Below are 23,150 nucleotides of genomic sequence, written 5' to 3'. Positions count from 1 at the left end.
GATAGGTGATTCGGTTGTCGCAGGGCTACCCATATTTCCACCGATCATTGATAGTTATTTTAGTTTTTGTAGCTGCTTGAAATAATTTCTTACAAGTCCCTATGAACTAATGCAGAAGTGCAAAATCCGTCGTCGTTTATAAATTCGAATAGATCGGCTGTAATGCGAATACTAGCCTGCCAATCATTTTCACTCAAATTCACACTATTTTTTTTTTTTATTTCCACATTCCAAGTCTCAAGAATTCATGACCACACTTGAGTCTGTGACTGCATAACAAAGCCGCTAAGGCGAACAATTAAACAAATTTAATTGGTTTTCAAAATCAATTCCATCCATGTACACGAGCGAAATTTCTCGAGTTCAATGTCAGCACAAAAATGTTGTGTGCAAATATGTATGCACGTATAACCTCTTTCTCCTCCTCCCGTCTAGCCAAATGTTTTGTACTAAAATATATACAATACAAAACATGAATCATGCGTAATAAATAATCACCATTGCATACGTTTAGTACTGTAAATGGCGTATTTAAGTGATGTATTATCTCAGCTACCTTTTCATATTCATACATCGCCTTACCGGGCGTATACGTGATCTTTATTCGTATGTAAACAATTGCGAGTTATTATAATTCCAGTAACGGTTTCAATCGCAAAACGCAACGTATCGAGTATTGACTTCAATGTGCAGCCTTGAATTATAAAAGCTAGGTGACGAGATACAACGTTTCTCGCTTTCATCCTCACCGACAGCGTAGTAAGCATTCTTCTCCTAACCCCTCTTCCTTTAGCCTGTTGCGAGACGTGTCAAGAAACTTCATAAAACATGTAAAGAAATCATTTTCATGCATTATTGGCGTGTCTGTCGCTTTAGACCGACAAATAGCAAAAACGAGCAAATATTTTAAATAATACATTCCCGTTGTTTGATTGGGTTGATGACCAAATGTGACAGTGATGACATTGATTGAGACAAAAGAAGATTTACATTGGATAGATTTTTTAAATAAAAATATTTCGCACGGATTTTCCTTTCTTTAACGAACTTTTTTAGCGAACACTTATATATTTGGCAAATCAAGAAACAAAAACAAAAACAAAAAAACCTTTTTCATAATTCTGTATTTATTTCAATGTAATATAATATTGAAGAAACGTCCAAATTATGCTTACAATTTTCCCAGCTATGGTGGCTTATACGATTAAAGATCACCAAAAAAAAAAACCTTCAATTTATGAAAAATCAGCCATGGTGAAAAATATTCAGAAGCTTTGACCAATATCAGCCGAATAGCTCAGAATAAACGGCTCTCTCTCTCGCGCTTTTGAAAGAATCAGCTGAATGGCTAATGTAACCGGCGTCATGATAGTGGTTTGTTTACGAAAAACCTCAAATTGTGTTGGTGACATACGAAAAACATCAACACAGTGTTTGCTCAAGTATTCCTATTCATTGGATTTTCTCGAAGCCTGACGTCACAGCAAATTCGGAAGGCGCAACCTATTATTCTATCATTCTTGGTATTCGGTCAAGTTACTTCGCTGCCGTTTGAACAACGACTCGTAGGAGGAATGTGTGAATACGTGCAAAATAAGCTAGCAGAATTCTGCTGCCGAATAACCAGTGACGTGACAGCCGGAGTTACTAGTGTAATATCGTTTTTCACCACAGCTGAAGGCGAAACCTGGCAATCTATCATCCTTGGCAATAAGCAGCAGTTTTTGTGTACGATGCTAAAGAACCATCTACAGTCAAGAAACGCATGTCGGAAACTATTTTGCCATTAATAAATGAAATAGAAAATTTCGTTGATAAAAATATTATATAAAAATGATGAATTAAAGGATATCTACATGAAACTTGTAATTTTGTTCTACTTTCTTTATAGCAAAATACAAGGCAAAGACGAAAAACATTATAGAGAAAACTTCGGATTGCAAAGTTCTCTATTCAAAAAATATTTCGCTCATCCCAAAGCGCTTCCTTTTAAAAATTTTGAATTGTACATACTCCCATACAATTAACCCTTTGGGAACGAGTGTCGGCATATAGCCGTCTAAGCCGTTTTACCGTTCCGTACGTGTGTCGGCATATAGCCGGCCAAATTAGTTCGTAGCTGCAAGGCTCGCATAAGTATAGTACAAGAGTCCCTCACGTTTTCATTCGAAGACACTAGGGACCATTAACGATGAAGTCTGATCTTCCTTATAATCTAAACTTACGATGTGAGACGACGGTAGAGTAGGAACGAATTTTAGTGCTTCGATTCAGTATCTCCGTGTCACTGCTAGAGGAACCAGCAGGTTTTTTATATATTTCATCTTACGCACGATGGCTAAGCGATCTAGAGATGGTGCATTAAATAGTGACAGCTCTGATGAATATTACTCTGAATATGATAAGACGGAAGATGACGGCATTACTTGTTAAGTGGAAGTGAAATCCGTGCAATAAGAAATCCACTCAGGCATTTCAATATTAGCAGTTTGTTTATAACTATTTTTTGATTGTATGGGAAATTTTTCTTGCGTTAAATAAAACCTTAGTTTTTATAACGTTAAACTTATTTATTTTCCTTACTGCGCACTGCAATACCTCTCGTCCTCAGTGACGCACGCCCGTCGAGCGGTTCCGTCTCCAAAGGGTTAAGTAATAGATTTATTTATACTAGGGTTCATCCAGTGGTTAAAATCCCAACGTCTCTGTGCCTTCCTCAATTTCTATATTGTTTTTTATCTTTAGCCTTTCTACTTATTTTTATTTTAATCCTCACATTAGGAAGAAGGCGATAATCTTTGTTTTTATTTATTTTTTTATCATCATTATTTTCCTCTATTATTAAGCTTTTTTTGTTTGATTTACCTTTCTATTCTCACATCTCTCCCTATCTTTATCTTAATTATTTTCCTTATCCATATAATTTTTGTTTCTGTAATTTCTCTTCATTTTAATTTTTGATTTTATCCTCACATCTCCCCCTAGCTATATTATTTTTCTTATCCATATATTATATTTATTTATTTTTCTATCTTCATATTTGCCTTCATTTTTAAGTATCTTTATTTTTATTTTTATCTTTACCCTTATTTCTTCCTTGCATTAATCTCAATCGAATTGGTTTCTTAAGGGGGTATTCTGGTCTAGAGCCCTACTTTTTGGGTATTTTTCAAACTAGGATAAAAGAAAAATTAAAAACATTTTTACTATCCATTTTTTTATATAATATTTATTGATGTTTAAGGTATATAAAAAAAATTAAAAAAAAAAAAAGTCAAAAATTCATCCAGTGACAGGTCGGTGAAGTAGGGGTTGCTAGTCAAACAGTGCTCCCTGGTTGACATGATTCCAACCCTTGTAGTGATCTAAATCGAACAAACAAAGAAAATTCTTAATTTGTAAAGATGTCGCTACATCTTGAGCCTCGGCCGAAAAAAAAAAATAAAAATTCACAAAATGGCGCCTACTTGAAAAAAAAAATTTTTTTTTACCCCTGTTTTTTGACCTTTACGAATTTTTTAAAAATACTTCAAATTAAAATTTTTCAAAATCCAATGCTCCAGTGATAAAGAGATGTATGAAAAAGATTCTCACCAAATTTCAAAGGGATCGGTCAGATAGAACTTCAGATATCGTGTCAACCACCTCAGCAAAAGGAGTTTTGAGAAAAACGCGTTTGAATTTCGCCGTCCGCTCAAACCAGTCTAGCTGTCGCGTCACTAAAATAGTTGTAATTTCGAAAATAATTCGAATTTTGCAAAATCCTTTTAGGGAGATATTTTTGAATACCTAGACTATCGAATTTTGAAAAAAAAAAAAATTTTCGATTTTTTCAAATTTCTAGACTAGAATACCCCCTTAAGCCGCTGCTTAGTTCAGCGCTGCATTCTGCGTGCAGCCGCTGCTTCTTTAGTTCAATGTCAATACCAAAGCATACATTTAGGAGGCATACGCACATATTCAAATGTGTCTTTACTTTTGCTAAGGGGTTATTAGTACATTGTAAACTTTGCTGTTTTTTTTTCTTGAATTTTCGATAATTGAGTTATGATTTCCCAGTTTATGAGTTATGAGATTCCAAACAAACGAGCAAACATACCTTCGTAGAATGGGAAAAGCAATAGAATGCACCACCGTTACATTCAAATTTTAGAGGCGACAAAATATAACAAAAATATTTATTTGAATGTTTGCGCTTAGCCATTAGTGGCACATGCAGAGCAAGGGAATTAGAAAGCAGCAAACGCGCAACGGCTTATTTGAAGCACGCATGGCAGGCAAACTGTCACAGTACAAAATCAACACAAATCAAAAACGAAACAAAAACAAGCACAGATAAATGAAAAATTTATAGAATCTACCTCGATATAGTGTAGTGCTAGTGCGGATTTGGACATTTGATTTTGTGATTGATTTAAAATAACTGAATTACTTTGTTGCTGTTGCATTAGCACTTGTTGCTGATGGCCAGCAACGGCAACTTGGTTCGGCGCCAACGGTCGGTACGCATCGTAGCACATGGCCGAAGTGGAGGCTGATTGTGTGAGTGGAAATGGCGCGGCATGGTATGAAGCGCTGCCGCCTGCCTGTTGTTGTTGTGCTTGTGTGTTGTGCTGCGACAAAACAACACCACCACCGCCATTATGTTGCTGCTGTTGCTGCTGATATAGTTTCTGTTGCATGCTGCCGAGGCTGTAGTTGCTCTGCTTCGGGTACAGATATGGCTCAAAGGTTTGCAATACTTTACGCTCGGATTGCAATGGTTGCGGCTGTGGTTGTTGTTGTTGTTGTTGCTGTTGCTGCTGCTGTTGCACTGTTGGCACATTGAAGTACTGCCCAGGCAACAACTGCGGCCTGCTACCCATTAATTGGAAGCCATTGGGCCTTTGCGCCGTGCTAAAGGATGCAGAATGCGCCAAGGCATTGCCACCAAGCCGCGTGGTTGGCTGCTGCTGCTGCTGCTGTTGAGCGTACAAGAAATTGTATTTGGCCTGTTGCTGCTGCTGCTGATGGTGTTGCTGTTGTTGTTGCTGCTGCTTTTGAGCTGGCAAAAAGCCTGGCAAATACTGTGTTTGTTGTTGTTGTTGCAGCGGACTCATATATTTATTCTCCTTATTGGTGTTGTTCTTTTGCAAGAAAGCTGCTAGGCCAGTGGCGATTTTCGGCTGCTGCAGTTGCTGTTGTTGCTGCTGCTGCTGCTGCTGATGATGAACTTGTGCGGATGGCTGTTGCATAAGCTTTTTGCCAACGCTTGTCGCAGAAGCGGCGTGCTGCAAATTATGCGCCGTCTGCTGGTGTTGCATGAACGGATCAGTGGCGCCACTCATAGCTGAGCAGGCAAATGAATTCCAATTCAGGAAGGGTCGCTTCTGTTGCGGATAGGCGTGTTGTTGTGATGGTGCCACCATTTGTTGTTGTTGTTGCAACGCTTGCGGCTTCTTTTGGCGCAGCAAGTCCTGCTGGTGTAATTGTTGCTGTTGCTGTTGATGCTGCTGCAGCGGTTGCAATTGTGGCTGCAACACTTGGCGCTGGTAACCAAATGGAATCTGCGAGGTGGAATTCGACTTGCCTATGGGGTAACTTTTCTTAGACAATGGCAACGGCTGTTGCTGCTGCTGTTGTTGTTGCTGATACAATGCTTTCGTGTTGACATGACCTTCAGTCACTTTACTATTTGGGCTGCCCACTGCTGCAGGCGGGTTGATTTCATTGGTTGACGCCATTTTCGCTTCCGTCAGTTTGACTGGTGGCACGACGCGCGCTATTGCCGCTGTCACTTGCTCTGCTTTCAAAGGTGCCACACTGTTACTTGTTGCAGTGGCGCTAGTGCTACTGTCGCTGTTGTTGTTGCTGCTGCCGATTTTCATCATTTCATTCAAACATTTCTCGATCTTATTATCCGCATCCTTTTGACGCTTCGTCAATTCCAAATTGGCACTACTTTGTGTTTTGTTGACTTTGTAGCCCGTCTCCCCGCTACTATGTACAACTGCAGTGCCGCTCATTGCGCTGCCACCACTGCTAGCGGTTTGCTTTGCATGTGGCTGCTGTTGGCCTGTCTTGGCATCGGCCGACGGTATGTGAAATGATGATGTGAATTTCGACAACTGCGGCAAATGTGTGGCGCAACAATTCGTTGTTGTAACACTACTCGTGCTGATCGTGCTGTTGCTCTTTTCCGATTTGCGATCAGACGATGACGGTGTAGTGGTGACGACGGCGGCCGCTCCAACATCAGCTGCACTCGCGGCAACTGTCACAGCAGTTCCAGACTCTTTACTCAACGCAGCGCACGCCACTTTGATGTTGGCGTTGTTGCTTGACACATTTTGCTTTTGTGGCCGCGTTTGCAACTGTTTGCCGTCTTGCTGCTGCGTCTGCGTCTGTTGTTGTTTACTTTCCGGCTGCGGTTTTTCTGTTTTCTTGTGTTGTTGCTGGTGCACTTGTGCCAGCGCTTGTGACTGCTTCTGCCGTATCATCAACTCATCACTCAGCGCCGATTTCGGTTTCTCACTTGGAGCCACCAAAGAAGTTGTCATTGCAGGCGCAAGTGGAGTGGTGGCTGAAGTTTTGGCCGGTGTCAGTGTGGCCGCAGCGGCTGCTAGCATAGTTTGGGATGATGACTCACCGCCAATGGGCCGCTGTTGTTGTTGATGTTGCTGCTGCATATAGAACGGACTATATTTAGCTGCCGCTCCAACGCCAAAAACACTTGAACTCGAAGAGCTCTTAAGTAAACCACGGGGTGGATTCGTTCCTCCTATCGGCGTGACCAACGTTGTTGCCGAACTGGTCATTAGCGCTTTGGGCTGACTAATCTGCTTCGCAGCGGTTGCTGCTGCTTGGGGCGCGGGTAGCAGAATGGCCGTGTTTGATGTGCTCCGACTCAAAGCAGGCAAATGTTTCATGTAGCAGGGTATGTGTGTGCGACTCGATGAACGCGTCAGATTATTCGTTGTCGGTGCAGGGAATTGTGCCTGTGTTTGCGTTTTCCCAGAGTTCGCGTGTGTGGAGATCAGCCCAGAGGGCACATGTGAGAGTGAAACGCTTTTGTTCAATGGCGCCAATTGAGTTAGTTGTTGTGGCGGCGGCTGCACCTGTGGTGTTGACTGTTGTGTATTTATCTTCACGGGCACTTTACTCACGAAGCTTGTGGGCGCCGTGGGATTGGTGGGTGAATTTTCATTGCATATTAGCTTGTAAAGATCCTCTTTGGTAACGGCCTGCCGCACCTTCATATCCAAATGCGAGAGTGATGCGTTCTTTTGCAGTTTATTTGGCTTTTGGAGTTCTTTTTGTGCTGCTTCTGCAACAGTTGGATCGAATATGGCGAGCTTTTTCGCTGTTTGTGCATCCACTTTTAATGGCGCACCCGCGGCTCCTACTGTATTAACCGTAGGCGCACAGATCTTTTCATAGTTCCATATAGAACGCTTTGGAGTTTGATGCTTCTGTGAAGAGGCGAGATTCTCCGTCCAGAAATCATTCATAAGCTGTTTGTTAATTGAAAGGTTTGAGCCGTTGGTGGCCGAGTCCTTCTGCTGTGCCGACAGTTGGCTCGATTGTGGCAAGCCACCAGATGCCATAAATCCTTGGATGCCAGCATATTGTGGCTGATTTGAGTACGGCATGCTATTACTTGAGGTGCTGCGTTGTAGTTTAGGCATTTGTTGCTGGCCGAGTGAGGCAAAAATCGACGGGTATGCCAGCCGTGAGCGGTTGGCGGCTGTAGTTGATTGTGCACTTTGCAACGAGGGAAGAGGATTACCGAAATTTATAGATGATGACTTAGTTAAATTGTTGACCGGTTCGAAGTAATTGCTTGGCGATTGTTGGCCACTTTGCGCGGGTATTATGACGCTTTGGCGGGAGTTTGACTTAGAAACGGGTGCCTGCCGACGTTTTAAGCGATCGTATAAGTCTTCGCACTCCTGAAATTCCTTATGCAATTTCTTATCGAGCTCAGTGTAATCGGGTAGACTTTTGAGATATTTATTCATCATTTCAATCTCTGCATCGTAAATGTTTGCATCCATTTTTACAGCCGCTGTCTGCTTCTCCAGCTCTTTCTGTTGTGCCACCAATTTGTCCAAGTCGAACTCAGGCAAAGGTTTAGACGAGCTCGCAGTGGCTTCTGGTGGTAATCGTACGCCTATGCCGCTGCCCGTTCGATTATTCGGTGAGCCCACGACTGGCTTGGCGCCATGCACACAGTTGAAACCTTTCAAAGGCGTCGCCGCACCATCCTTCGGGCTCGCATTTAGCAATCGGTGCACGTTCCCACTAGAACTGTATTTGGGCGCACGCATTGGCACGGGTGGCGGAGGCGAGGACGAAGGTGACGAGGTCGACGAGGATAGCGACAGAGACGAACCTGGGCTAGACGTCATGGCGGCCATCATGTGTGGCGGTACCGCCGGTATTGAAATCGGCGATGTTATTGTACCAGTAGCGGTATTGTAGGAGAGATGATAGTTCTTGCGTGCGACCGGTGGAGTGGACTTGGGACTCGCCGGCAAGAGTGGCCGATTTTTGCGCCCGCCTAGAGGTGAAGAAACCGGCGAGCATAGACTGGTCTTGGATTCCGTCATCCTGGAAGGTAACACCGTGGGTAGTTGTGTGGCTGCAACGTGATATGCTGGCTGTGATACCGATTGTGTGCCGGCAATGGGTGGGGATTTGCCAAACGCGGCCACGGGTACTGGCACCATTGGCGGTGAATTGTCCAGCGCAATGGTTGCATTAGCACCGACTAAGGGTGCAGCAACAGCCATAATTTGCGACTTTTTGGTTTCTTTGCTGCTGGTGCTGCTTGTTTTGGTAGTTCGCGCGTTGTCTTTGGACGTGGGCGTGGGTGTTGGCGTAGAAATCATAAATTTGGCAGCTGCAGACGCTTTTGTGGAAGCGGATATGGGCGGCGGTGGTGGCTCATTGCTGGTGTTTGGCAGTGCTGCTCCTTTGTTTATTGTTATTGTTGTTTTAGCACTGGTTTGAGCGGAGGATCGCTGGACATTTTCACTCATTTGTTTCGGGGGAACGGATTTTCAATGTTTCAGGTGTAGTAATATTTTATTTTATGTAATTTTAAGCGAGATTTCGAACGCGATTTGCTCTCTCAGAAAGGCTGACTGATATAATTAACGAATATTAAAATATTTACGGGTACACAATCACATATTTAAAGTTTTGATGGGAGTCGCTTCTGATGCGTTTAAATTACTTGTATATGCAAGCAATAATTCCTACCCGGCCGCTTGCCCTCAACTCAGATACAATCATTTATCACTAGATTTTTTAAATCGAGGTTCATTCTATTCTTCTCACAACATTTAACACCGTGACACCACAGAAACACAGCTCAACACTGACCTTGAAACGTTCACATACGTGTACAAACACTGCATTAACGACACAACTCAAAATGCCAACACATAAACCAAAACCAACACACGAACGACCAACCAACCTTCAGATACTGCTCCGGTATTTTACCATTCTTTGGAATAACAAACTTCTTAATGATAATGATTTTATCGCCTTCGATCTTTTGTATGGTAATCGGCACGCCAAGTTGTGGACGTTGATTTGGCGGTGGTCGCTGCACCACCGGATGTGCGGTACGCACAGCCCCACCTTGTGGTCCTGTAAGTATGCCGCCCGGATTTGGCTTTGGCGGCACCGCAGCTGTGGTTGCTGATTTCTGTAGTCCAATTGTAGGCTTCGGCTTGGGTTTAGGCGCAGCCGCGGCCGGTTTCTGTTCCTTTTTCTCGCTGCGCACAATCGAAAAGTGGTAGAGCGGCTTATCGTCATCGAGTATACTCTTCTGTGGCACGACCTTCTTTTCGACGCGACGCAGCACCACCCCTAACATTGGCGCTTCATTCTTCTTGATGCCAATCAGTGACTTCGGTGGCGACACCTTTTTGAGATTTACACCCAATTTGACACCGACTGGCGGTGGTGTCTTGGTGCGATGCACCATCTTGCCACTGGGTATTTCACGTCTCACGTCATCATCAACTATTTTGTCTACATCAGCAGCCGTGAGTTCATCCTCTTCAGCCCCCTTCGGCGGAATGGGATTAGTGTGCAATACGGGCTCAGGTGCCACTAGAGGCGAGGGTCCTGGGAAAAGCGCCGACAAACTACTTCTACGTCGCTCCATATTCGGCGTTGAAGTCGTTTTCGCAAGTGGAAAGAACGGTGCTGAGGGTAGCGATGCTACAACAGTTGTTGACATCTCCTCAGTTGTGCTAGCGGCGCTGCCACGTCTACTGGGATTTTTACTGGCATTCATCGAAACCGAAACGCTGGCAGAAGCCGAAAGCGCTGAACCAATGCTACTCAAACTCGAACTGTGCAGACGGTCTGGTGCCGCACTGCGTTCACGGTGTAAGCGGGACAACTCGTTTGACAACATAGCTGGTGCGCCAGGCGAGACGGGCGACAGCGAACGCTCTGGTTCTGTTTCGCGTGCAACATCCAAATCACGCTGACGTCGGTGCATACGCAGTAATTCGATCGAATCTGCAATCTTATGATGATTTTGTTGGGTTTCATATTCTTCAGTGGACGATTTAGAAGTAGAACGTTTGCGCGACTCTTCTTCGTCACTGACCGCACCGCGACCTTTCGACAGATTATCAACTGAATGAAGCTCCAATTGCGGTTTTGGTGAATTCGTTTTGGTTGTCGAGCGGCGTACATTACCGACGACATTCGCCCCACTGCTATCGCTACCAAGTGACAATAATTGCTCTTCCATGCCGTCATCGAGCACATTCGGCAGCGACGCGACACGTTCGCGTGGTGGGGGCGAGTGCGGCAAGAGGCGCACATCTCTCGGCGGTGACATATTGCTCTCGTAGGCGCGCGGAGATTGCGAGTGTGGCATGCCAGGTGACGATGGTGTTAGGGGCACATCACTTGGTGGCGAGCGCGAATTGGAGATGACACGTAGCTTAGGCATAGATTGCTTCGTATCCACCACGGCGGCGGCGGTGTTGCGAGGTGTTGTGTTATCAATTAAGCTGCTGCTGCTACCAGTGTTGAGCGACATTAAGCCTGATGGCATGGCAACTGCTGGTGTTGCGGGTGCCGATACCGATGAGGTAGCCACAGCGGAGGCGAGCACAGTTTTGATTTCAGCTGCGGCTGCAGCGCGTATAGCGGCCAGCTCAGTGGCCGTCATCTGTTTCACGCTCAGGCGACGTTGCACATCGACAACATGAATTTGGCCACCACCGGTCCCAGCATTACCGTTGGCGTTATTCGAGTGTAGGTCGGGGCAGCTGAGGGCGATCAATTCGCTAAATTCGTTGGACATTGCCGCGCGCGTCGTTACTTGTTACTTTGTTGTTGTACGTGCTGTGCTGCCTGCTACAATTTGTTGGTAGATTTGTTGGCTTAAATTGTTGTTGTTGTTATTGTTGGCTAAAAATTTGTTGCGATTAGGGTCGTGCAGTGTGGTTTTCACGTATGTTCAAGGTTAGCCTCTTTGTGGTTAATAAATTCGAAAAATCACTTTAGCTTAATTTTCTTTTTTAGAGAACACAAATTCAAGGCACAACAAAATTCAAATTTCAATTGCAAATTCAAACTCATAAATGAATAAAATAAAATTTACTTCAATTTGCTGCAGCTGCTTGCAAATTCGTTGCTACTGTCTGATTACTCAACACAAAATGGCGAATATTTTATGCGCCTTCACACGATTTTTCTGACATTATTCGTACCTATCGACGGCGGCTATCACACAAACGGTCTGTCCGCTAAAAGAGCTTGTTAATTATTGAGATATGCGTTTCAAGTGCAAAAGCGAAAATGGCCAAATCGATCGAAACGATACAGAAAAGACAAATGGATCGCTTCGACTATTTCATTTTACCCCCATTTCATTGCATTTCTATTTTCACTTTGGATTGATGATTGGCTGCTGGTGTTGAGGGGGTGGTTGGTTGGGGGGGAGGGTTATACACTGGTGGTACGCACCTTCAAAAGTGATTCGAGGCAAATGCAATAATGTAATGCATTTTTGGCAGAAACTAAATCGACGATATATAGAGCAGATCTACAACTACAGCGACCGACCACACAAATCGACAAATTGGGTCGAATCGAAATTGTACACATCTTTTCGTTTGTTGGCGCCTTTTCGCTTAACCTCTCTTGGGGTGAAAACAAATTGGCTTTTAGTTGAAATTTGCCCGCCTCTTCTTGCCAATTCGTTGTCATCAATCAGCGAATTTATGTAGAAAAACAATGACGTCTTTGGGGAAAGTCTTTACAGAAACACATACAAAAAACACAAAAAAAAAAAACAAAATAAAAAAATGAATACCGAAATTTGCTTGCGCATTCAATGAAATTTGACTTGGTGTCGCTTTGATTTCGGTAAGTAAATAACTAAGCAGTGCTTTGAGAGTTTGTTTGGTGCAACCTTGATCTTGAGACCATGGCAATACACATTTATCTTGGGACGAACGCAGAATAACAATAGAAAAGTGATTGTATACATAAAAATAAAATAAAAATGTGTAAGGTCTCTTTAGTTAATTGAATGCGAAGTAAAAAAACAGAAACAATCACATCAAGACATATGGCATTCCATTCCGGTGCAGATGAAGCAAAAGTAAATTTCTTTAAGAATTTTGAACTACTTTTCCTAACAAATCTGGCCGTATGGCGTGAATGGTGGCTTAAATATGGGCTTCCAATGCTTCAAGATTTGCTGGCATAAACCAATAAGCGCATAATATAGCCGCGTGAAAAGCAACTAAGAGGCGTTAAATCGCACGAATGAGGGGCCAGTGAACAGAACCACTTCTGTAAAGAAATTATCGATGCTTAAACGCGGTGCATGGCAAGTTGCGCCCGTCTTGTTGGAACCAAATGTTGTCGATTTTTAGCTGATTAATTTTTGGATATAAAAATTCAATCAGCATGGCTCTATAGCGCTCGCCATTCACCGTAACAGCAGCTCCTTCCTCATTTCGAAGGAAATAAGGACCGACGTTGCCGCCAATGATCTATGAACTTTGCGAACAGATTTTGTTTTTTTTTTCACAGTAAATTTCCAGAATTTTGAAGCGTTGTTTTGGCGTTAAACGTCTGATGATGACTTACCAAACCTTATTTTGTCATTCTCAGATATTAAACTAAAGTTTTCGAAACAAAAGTTATAATTCTTATGCAGCTAAAAAAACACCCGATATATTTTATGTAGCCACCAAAGGCAGTTAGAGAGACCTACAGTTTCATGTAGACTCTAAAGAGCAAATTTCTTTTTTATGGGATGTTTTTTACTAACAGAAATACACTCGGAGATTTGCCTTCCGGAGGGTGACCGGTATTAGAACAATTTTTTTCTTTAATGTTTCATATCTACACACTGAGAAGATAAAAAGATGTAGCTCAGGACAAACAACGATTTTTTTTTTTAATTTGCACAATAAAAACAAATAAATAAATAAATAAAACAAAAACAAAAACATAAATAAATAAATAAAAACCAAAAATAAACAATTATAAAAAATAAATAAAATAACTAAATTAAAAAATTAAAAAAAAACTAAATTAAATTAAAAAAGAAAAACAAAATGGAATTAAATAAAAAAATTTAAATAAAATAAAATAAAATATAATAAAAAAATATATTAATATAAAAATAAATAAATACAAAACAAAAATAAAATAAAAATAAATAAATAAATAAAAAAAAAAATTAAAAACCAAAAAAGAACAAAAACAAGGTAAAAAAACTAAATAGAATAAAATAAAAAAAAATTTAAATACAAAATATAATAAAAATAAAAAAATATAATAAAATAAAATTGAATAGAATAAAATAAAAACAAATTAGATAACATAAAATATGATAAAAATAAAAATATAAATAAAAAAATATAATAAAATAAAACTAAATATATGCAAAAAAATTAAAAACCAAAAATTAACAAAAAAAAAGAGGTGACAAAAACAACGATAACAAAAAAAATATATATGACAAAGCAGACTTTTAAGTAGAGATCAGCCCTATGAACTCGCACTCAGTACTAATAAACGACTACAGTTTCCTTCACCATCGTCATCGAATTTTAGAATTTCGAAGATCCAGTTATTTCTTCGTGCTGAACGATAAACACATACACTGTGATGATGAACATTTTACCTGCCTAGGGAATTGCATCCCAAGTCCATACATACTCGTAGATTGGTAAGGGGAAAAAAGACACAGGAAGAGAACCAAACAGTCATTGGTCAAGAGGACTAAAAAGTCAATGTTAAGAGGTCACAGCGCACTCATACTATGGCCCAATAATAAGTAAGTAAGTAAGTCAGCACTTTTTCAACGCATTTCTCAATAATTTGAAATTGTATTTCAATCACTAAAAACTCAGTAAATTCGCGAACTGATTTCGTTTTTCGATTCAATTTCATTTGAAAAATTGATTGAACTTCAAATTTCTGCCAGAAGGTTGTTGTGAGAAGAATAACAACAAGGGGGCGCAAAATTATCAACTCTATAGAAAGATTTATAATTTGTGCAAATGACGTCCTACGGCATTCATAGTTGACGCTGGTGAATTAGACAACTGCAGTATGCAAAGAGACAAGCAATGCAGCGCGCGTAAAGATCAAAATAAAAGTCGCCAACTCTCAACATAAAGAGTTCTCCCATTTTGCATTTTTGTTTTGTTCTTTATTTACTGAGTTATTAAAAAAAAAAATAATAATAATAATAAAAAAAAAATTGATGATTAATTTTGCGCCACCTTGCATATGTACGAGTACAAATTTTCTTCTACGCAGCAAATCGTAGGCGCACTAATCGCTAAGCTTAATTTGCGTCGAATGCTACTTTATTACAAAAAAAAAAAAAAAACAAAAATACGGAAATGCATTTCCACCTAACATCTGTCCTGGTTCATTTCACTTATTTTCGCCTCGCTTTTGCTTCTTAAGTGCAACAATTTCGTGTTTATTTCGATTTCTATGAGACTGCACACTTGTGTATGATTTTCGTTTCTGTTTTTACAGCTTTTTGTGTTAGTTTGTTGTGGTTTTCACAGCACTGCCAGCAAACGAACAAATTCGGGACGTTTCGGAACTGTTCTGGTTTATTTAACTTATGGGCAAAAGTCGAAAAGTAGATCACACAAACGATCGATGGCGATTTTTGTTTTTTGCAATTTCAATAGTTTTAAAAATCCACAAGGTTTTTTTTTAATTTTGTTTTAAAATATTTTTTCTTTGTTTTTGTTTTTATTAATTTTTTTTTCTTTGTGTTTTTGTTTTTATTAATTTTTGTGTTTCTTTTTGTATTAGTTCAATTTTTTAACGCAGCAAATGTTGTGATATTTTCTGCATGGGACGCTGCTTCCTGTTCTCATCACTAACTCACCTCACCCAACGAAACGAGGAGCAAAACTCAGAAGGAAAGGAAAAGATTTATAGAGGCGCATGTATTTCAATTGGGAAAAGCGTTTGCGTCTTTACTTTTTCCACTTTTTTTTGTCAGCGCATTTACTTAAAATAGATAAAGTCTAAAAATAATTCAAACAACAACAATAAACATATGTAAGCAATGGCAAACAAGGCAATAAGCACTCAATTGAGTTGTGGTCGTGCGGCCGATGCCGATGCTGACTCTGTAGTTGCTGTCTGACGTTCGCAATGGTGGTGTTGCCACATCGTTGATCAGCAACGCTTGTGCTGATCTATGCACACAACAGCTCTTCAGCTCTTCTTCATACAACAATAACAACAACTTTAGCACACGTGTCTAAAAAGCGGGTGCAGTGCGTGCGTGAAGGCGCACGGGGTGGGGTGGTGTAAGTGGTAGGTTACAACTCACGCACAGCCATCAATACATACATATGCCTATATGCCTATATGTATGTATGTATGTATGCATAAAAACGTGTGGTCTTATGTGTTGAGAAGCGAACAAAGTACAAGCGCGACGATCTTGAGAAATGTAGCGGTGTTGGTGGCATAGGCGACCGCGACGCGGCTGTTGTGTTGTTGTTTATACGCCAAAGTGCGAAAAAATCGGAAATACAAAATTATTTGCAGCAGTGTGCACAAGTAAATAAAAATGGGTTTTACGTATGTACATACAAACGAAACGAAGAGCCAGCACGAAACGTGCCAGCAGCAATGCTTTGACGATGCGCACGAGGGGTGGATGTGTAGGAGGAGTGGCAGTTAGTTAGATATGCCGCATATGTCTTGCAGTTAAGTAAACTCTCAATTTGTTCTTGTTAAGAAAAGCGCTCGTTAAATAGAGGAAGAGGAAAAGAAAGGAGGTATATAACAAAAAAATCACCAAAAACAAATCACCAAAAAAAAATCACTAAAATAAAATCAAAAAAAAAAACAAAAAAATCACAAAACAAAAAAATGTTCACAAAAGCAAGACATTTAACGCTCACTCGATCGCTTTTGGGACACTGCAAAATTAACTTTGAAATGAGCACAAAATTCAACGCATTTGTCGAAATTTATTTTAGAAAGCATTTGATTGAATTTCGTTTTATTTGACAAAAATATGTATAGCTATTCTTTTTTGCCTCTTTCCTGGGCTCTGCTCCTTCGTTCCGCGTTAAAGAAAGAAAATACCGAACTGTCTGTCTGCCTTTCAACCTTTTGCTTGTTTTATTTTTTATGGCTCGCCTCGATTTTTTGTTTTTTCTTTTGTTTTTAATAAAAAAATTTTAATTCACTTTTCCTAGAATGTGTTTTTGTTGCTTGCTTTCTTTTTTCTTTTTGCTACCAACTTTATTGTGTTTTTTTATTGACGACAAAGTTATGTCACCACTTTTGGGATAAACACTGCAAATATACGTACATAGGCACATATATCTATGTATGTATGTATGTATGTATGTATGTATGTGAATATACACATCTCGTTTATTTTGAATTTTGGAAGAGTTTCATTGGCGAATTTTTGTGCTTGGCAGGTGGAAATTTTCCATGTTAGACAAGAGAAAAATTTTCTTAACAAAAATATATGTTTTTTTTTATTAGAAATTTATTCACTGTTTTTCCAGAAGCAGTTCGAAAAATACTGAGCATGGAAAAAAACTAAATTACACCGGTGTTTGCTTATATTTTTTTAATTATTGCTATGTGTATACGCACTCGCTACCGTCGCCGTACCGTCGGCACTGTTTAAAACACTGCCGTAATATGCAACAACAAAAAAGTACTAAAATAAGAAATTCAGATTTGAAAAAATGTTACTTCGCGTAGCGCGCACACAACCGTCTAATGAAGATTTTGATCTTCTTCTGATTTAAATTTTCGAACTTGAAATGAGCACAAGCACCAGCCAGTAGACGACCAACAAACAACATCTGCCTGGCTTTCAGCAATTTTCAAAAACAAGCATGAAAAGTGGCAAAAGAAAAATCACATACACATACATAGGTACATATACACGTATGTATACATGCTATAGGCTCACGGGAATGCTCACTTATACACTCTTCCATACATTTGTATGTGGATGTGTGCAGGAGAAGAGGAAAAATCGCAATAACAACCCAACTAAAAAATATAAAAAAACAAAGAGAAAACAAAAAACTAAAAAAAACATAAACAGAAAAAGAAAAAACTAAACAAAAAATTAAAAAAATAAAAAAAGCACCAAAATCCAAAAAAAAAAAATTACAAAAAAGTCGTTTTCGAAAAAGGCCTCATGTAATTGTTGTATTAGTGTTGTAGAAAAGTTGCGCGCGCAAGGTTTTGAAAACAACCAAACTCAAACGAAATAAGTGTAAACAAATACAAAAAAAAACATGCAAGTTTTCACTATGCCGTCAGTTCGATTTGACTTTGAGGAACTAAGAACGAAGACAATGAGAGAGAAAGAGCGAGAAAGAGAAGCAGAGCCAATACTCCTTCACCTCTAATTTAGGAGATGAAAATACACTCTTACGGTTTATTAGTTTTACAAAACCAAAAATAAAAACAGAAGAAAAAAAAAAACAGTACAAAAAAAACAAAACAGATTTTATAACACACACAGTAAGGCTAAAGACATTTAAAAAAAATTACACAAGACACTCCGCTGAATCGATGTGATTAAAACTTAACAGTAATTAAATTAACTGTAAATTTAAGAGTAAACTAAGTTCTCTTACTGTACGTAAAAGAGCAACCAGCGAGCGCACAATGGGCTTTTATTTTAAGGGCCCAATTGTGTCGTTTTTCTTAGCAGCAATCACTACAGCTTAGCATAAGGTAAAAAAATTGAAGTAGTAGTTGATTTTAATATACAAACCCCAAATTTGACTGTTTTCCTTTTCTTAATTTTCATTTTTCGCCAATAATGAGGTAATTATTAATAATGTTTTAGGGTTTTCAACTGGATAATGAAATTTACTCTATTAAAAACTTTTATTTACCAGCCACATCTAACTAGGAATGAGAATGTTTTTTTCTATATAGATCACTAACAGACAACATCACTGTTATTAGAAGAGTTAGAATCCTGAACAGCCTATACTTGCCCTAGCCGCTTTTAATTCGTATTTCTACGATTTCTTCCTATACGCAAAATTCTGAACGCATCACTTTTTTTTTAAATATATAGCTCAAAAAAAATTCTAAAGTAAAAATATTTTAAAAAAATAAAAAAAAAAAAAATTAAAAAAAAAATTTAAAAAAAACACAATTAAAAAAACCAAAAATTAAAAAAAAAATCGAAGTAAAGACAAATTATAATTAAAAAAAAACTTCGAAATAAAGAAAAATTAAAATTAAAAAAAAAAACTTAAATAAAAAAAAATTTTATTAAAAAAAATTTAAATAAAGAAAAATTAAAACAAAACAACTCGAAATATGGAAAACTTAAAATAAAAAAAAAATCGAAATAAAGAAAAATTAAAACTAAAAAAAATCTAAATTAAAAAACTTAGATAAGCAACCCTTTGCGGTCGCCTCCTATTTGAAAATGAGTGTCGTACTGGTCGGAATTAATTTCCGTAGAAAGGACAGTGATTCATAACTTAATAATAAATGAAGCATAAACCAGATTAATTAATTCTATAAATAAATAGAGAGTAGACATACGACCGGATGGTAAAAAAGATTTAGGGGCCGAGAGTAGACATACGCAAAGTATTGAAACCAAAAAAAAAAATAAGTGAAAAAAACATTTTTTTTTAGAAAATTAAAAACAAAAAGATTTTTTAAGAAAATTAAAATTAAAAAAATATCAGAAAATTAAAAAAAACAAAAAAATTTTAATACAAAAACAAGAAAAAAAAATTTTTTTAATTAAAATAAATTGATAAATTTAAAAAACAAAATTTCAATTTTACAAAATTAAAAACAAAATTTAAATTTGATAAAATTATAAAAAAAAATTAAAATAGACAAAATTTTTATTTGACAAAATTAAAAAAAATTTAATCGAAATAAACAAAAAATGTATATGTAAAAATATGTAAAAAAAACCGAAGATAAAAAAAAAATTGACAAATTTAAAAAAAAAAAGTATGTAAATAAGACAACATTTAAAAAAAAATTTAGTTTGACAAAATTAAAAAAAAATTTAGATGTCATCAAAAAAACCGAAGATAGAAAAAAAATTTAAATGTAATTAAAAAGAAACCGAAGATAAAAAAAATTGACAAATTTAAAAAAAATTTCAATTTGACAAAATTAAAAAAAAAATTTTACGAAATAAAAAAAAATGTACATAAATGTAATTAAAAACAACCGAAGATAAAAAAATGTTTATGTAATTAACCGAAGATATAAGAAATGTGACAAATTTAAAAAAAAAATTCAATTTGACAAAATTAAAAAAAAAATTTTACGAAATAAAAAAAAAGTAAACGAAATAAAAAAAAAATTTTAATGTAATTAAAAAAAACCGAAGATAAAAAAAAACGTAAATGTAATTAAAAAAGCCGAAGATAAAAAAATGTGACTAATTTAAAAAAAAAAATTCAATTTGACAAAATAAAAAAACAAATTTCAATTTGACAAGATTAAAAAAAAATAAATTTGATAAAATTAAAAAAAAAATTTTAATTAGGCAAAATTAAAAAAAATTTTATTTCACAAAATTAAAAAAAAAACAAAATTTAAACAAAATAAAAAAATTTTAAATGATCCGGAATAAATTATTTTGTTGTTAAAGGTTGAGAAAAATAAATAGTTTTGGTAATCCTGTAACATTCTTTTTCCGTAGAACAAACAGTTAAATCTTGCCGACGCAAGGCATTTCGAGGAGTGATGCAAAAAGAAATTTTTTTTTTAATTTCCACAATTTCGAAGCGTTGTTCTGGCGTTACCATTTGACACCATTTGCCATTCTCAGTTATCAAACCATCGATATCGATAGTTCTCATGCAGCTAAAAAAAACACGCGATAAAAAAAATAAATAATTGGCGCGTACACTTCTGTTAGGTGTTTGGCCGAGCTCCTCCTCCTATTTGTGGTGTGCGTCTTGATGTTGTTCCACAAAATGGAGGGACCTACAGTTTCAAGCCGACTCCGAACGGCAGATATTTTTATGAGGAGCTTTTTCATGGCAGAAATACACTCGGAGGTTTGCCATTGCCTGCCGAGGGGCGACCGCTATTAGAAAAACACGCGATGCATACCAAAATTTTCAACATTGAATGAATCTCAAAATGATTTTTTTTTTTTAATTACCTTCTTATTATACTTATAAATACTACTACAAATAAAGCACCTTTCACCAAAATTTATGAAAATGTAAAAAATACTTGACTCATCTGAGATAGAATCGCTCGTTGTATGTGTGCGTGTGCTAGGTTTCAAAAATGTATGCGTTATTCTTTTTTTCTTAATATTTGTGAGTTGCACACATACAAACATATTTAATTTCAGCCATGCAATGCATTAGCATTAATATTTATTAGCAATGAACATTTTTATTGATGCAAATTAGTACTACTTTTATATGCATCGTCTTTGTTTCGAATTCATCTTTACAACTTACAAGGTATTCACTGTCATGATCAAGAAAATACTCATCCGTAATCCAATCGCCCAAAAACTTATCAAACAAAAAGTCACACTCGATAACCAAATCGAAATTATTGCGGTAACGTTTGATCACTTTGCGTGACGAGCACGTGCCGTTGCTGGTGACTTCTTCCGCTGACGATGACGACAACGGCGGCGATGACGGCTTGAAAACATACCGCCGTTGTACAACTACACTTTTTTCTAAGCGCCGAAAAAAATCAATTTTGCAAAGCCTATGAAAATGGGTTTGTAACGGAAATAAAAATGACAGTGGCGACGAGCCATCAACGACGTCAGCAATGCGACTAGATTTCGAATTGAAAAGTGTAGGGAATTGAATGTAAATGAAATGGCAAATGTTGCCGAAATAACAAATTCGAGCATAAGAACAAAAGCATAAAAGCCAAAAAAACACCCCAAAAAAAAAAAAAAGGCGAGCAGCAGCTCTGATTTCAATGAAAAAAGTGCAATAGAATAAAGTAAAAGCTAAATAAGATGAAATTAAATGAATGATAGAATTAAATAAAAAGCATAAGCATACATACGCACATATACGCGTATGTGAGATACATAGAAGTATAAGCAATACCCATGCAAGCAGTTGATGAATAATAAATTATTGTGCAATAAAGTAATCAAGCAGATAAATTAACATTTTTTCGAAATTGTTTAACTGCAAAGATGATCAATTGACTCTAATACATACAACGATCAACGATCTGTAGATAAAACAAATTCAGCGACACGGCTATTCATGACAACGCCACGAACCGCCACGCGATATACATACACGAGCTTTTCACAACAAATGATTCAGGTGCATGCCGCTTCGGTTAAGTTGCAACTTTGTATTTTTTTGCGATTTTGTATTATCGACTATACACACACAAGCTTACAAGGTAATCACTTTCGTGATCCGTGAAATACTCATCCAGTATCCAATCGCAGGTGTACACAGCGAAAGGCATTGCACAGTGCGCCACCAGATCGTGCACGCGTTCAAGCTTCCTGGGTGCTGGCAACTCACGCATTTTCACATAACAGGGCACGCTATTGTTGGCCTCGATGAAATTTTGCGCAACCAATTGCGATTTCTCCAGATAGCGCTTGAAGAATAACAAACTCATTTTGTGGCAAATATCGCAGCAAGTGGAGTTGTTGTTATTTTCTTATTACACACCAAGGAGAAAGCAGAACGAATCATCGAACGCGTATCAATGGTTTAAATGCAAAATCTATACTGGCGAGCAGGCACAAATATGCAGTAAACAAGAGCTAACAGGATGTGGAAGAATGAAGATGGCAACGCGTCGAGTGGCCAAGTGCGAGATGTTCAAAATCATATGTCGTGCATAAGAGTATGTAAGTATGTATGTATGTATGTACATATGCGCGCGTAGTCAATCAGTCACATTGTAGTAATTAATTTGGCAAGTAATTTGTATTTATTTATATGTTTTTGCTTGTTGTTGCTGCTGCTGCTGTTATTTAAATCAATTACTAATTTGCTTCCGTATGCTATGAGCAATCGCCCATCACAGGTGTGAGACAATCCGTCTTGAAGGTGCACGAAGAAGAAGAAGCACATGACGTGAGAACACTAGTGCTAAGGCAATGAATGGGTGGGTACGAGTATAGTAGAGTACAAGAGGGCAGCCGAAAATGGTAGAATACCAGATTGCGCCCAGCAGAGGTGTGACGCCACACTGGTGCGGTTACGTGAGTTACGCTTACTGAGAGAGAAATGTAGAGATGCGGGGCAGAATGCAAGAAGAAAAGATATTACACAAATAAAAACAACAAATCAATTACACAAATGTGGTGTCACACACTTACCCGATGCCGAAGAGCAACGACGCCTGGAACGACGCACCGCATGTGGCTTTCCCACGACAGTCGGTTCCGGAGCGACCCGAATTTATAGCCGGCCAAGGAGTGTCACTGTAGCAGCATTCCTTGTATATGGATGGAGAATGTTGATGCTGCTACCATAACAACAACAACAACATACATCATCTGGCTGCTGAAATAATTCAGTACAGCGAGCAGGCAAGGTGAAGATGCGCACGCCAACAGAGCGGCACGTAAGCCATGAAACACGAAACTGCAGACAAAGTGACGATACCAGACA

The 23,150-nt window shown here is 38.2% G+C and overlaps 2 protein-coding genes across 2 annotated transcripts in view; both read right to left on the bottom strand.

The window, feature by feature from the left end:
* Nucleotides 1–9,023, bottom strand: part of LOC129238653 (AF4/FMR2 family member lilli) — a 54,151-nt gene extending 45,128 nt beyond the window's left edge. The window contains exons 1-2 of the mRNA XM_054873756.1: nucleotides 5,804–9,023; nucleotides 4,362–5,689 (exon numbers count right to left, since the gene is read on the bottom strand). Of these exons, the coding sequence (XP_054729731.1) occupies nucleotides 4,362–5,689; nucleotides 5,804–9,023 (4,548 nt within the window). The remainder of the gene's footprint in view (nucleotides 1–4,361; nucleotides 5,690–5,803) is intronic.
* Nucleotides 9,024–9,403: 380 nt separating this feature from the next.
* Nucleotides 9,404–11,326, bottom strand: LOC129238642 (uncharacterized). The gene has a single exon (XM_054873744.1). It carries the CDS (start codon nucleotides 11,324–11,326, stop codon nucleotides 9,404–9,406), a length of 1,923 nt encoding a protein of 640 aa, XP_054729719.1.
* Between the last annotated feature and the right edge of the window lie 11,824 nt (nucleotides 11,327–23,150).

Source organism: Anastrepha obliqua, chromosome 1, assembly GCF_027943255.1.
Source record: "Anastrepha obliqua isolate idAnaObli1 chromosome 1, idAnaObli1_1.0, whole genome shotgun sequence".
NCBI lineage: Eukaryota > Metazoa > Arthropoda > Insecta > Diptera > Tephritidae > Anastrepha > Anastrepha obliqua.
This window is presented reverse-complemented; position numbering and strand designations above follow the sequence as displayed.

Excerpts from the sequence above, each read along its gene's own strand:
- LOC129238642 (XM_054873744.1), bottom strand. The coding sequence starts at position 11,326 with ATGTCCAACGAATTTAGCGAATTGATCGCCCTCAGCTGCCCCGACCTA.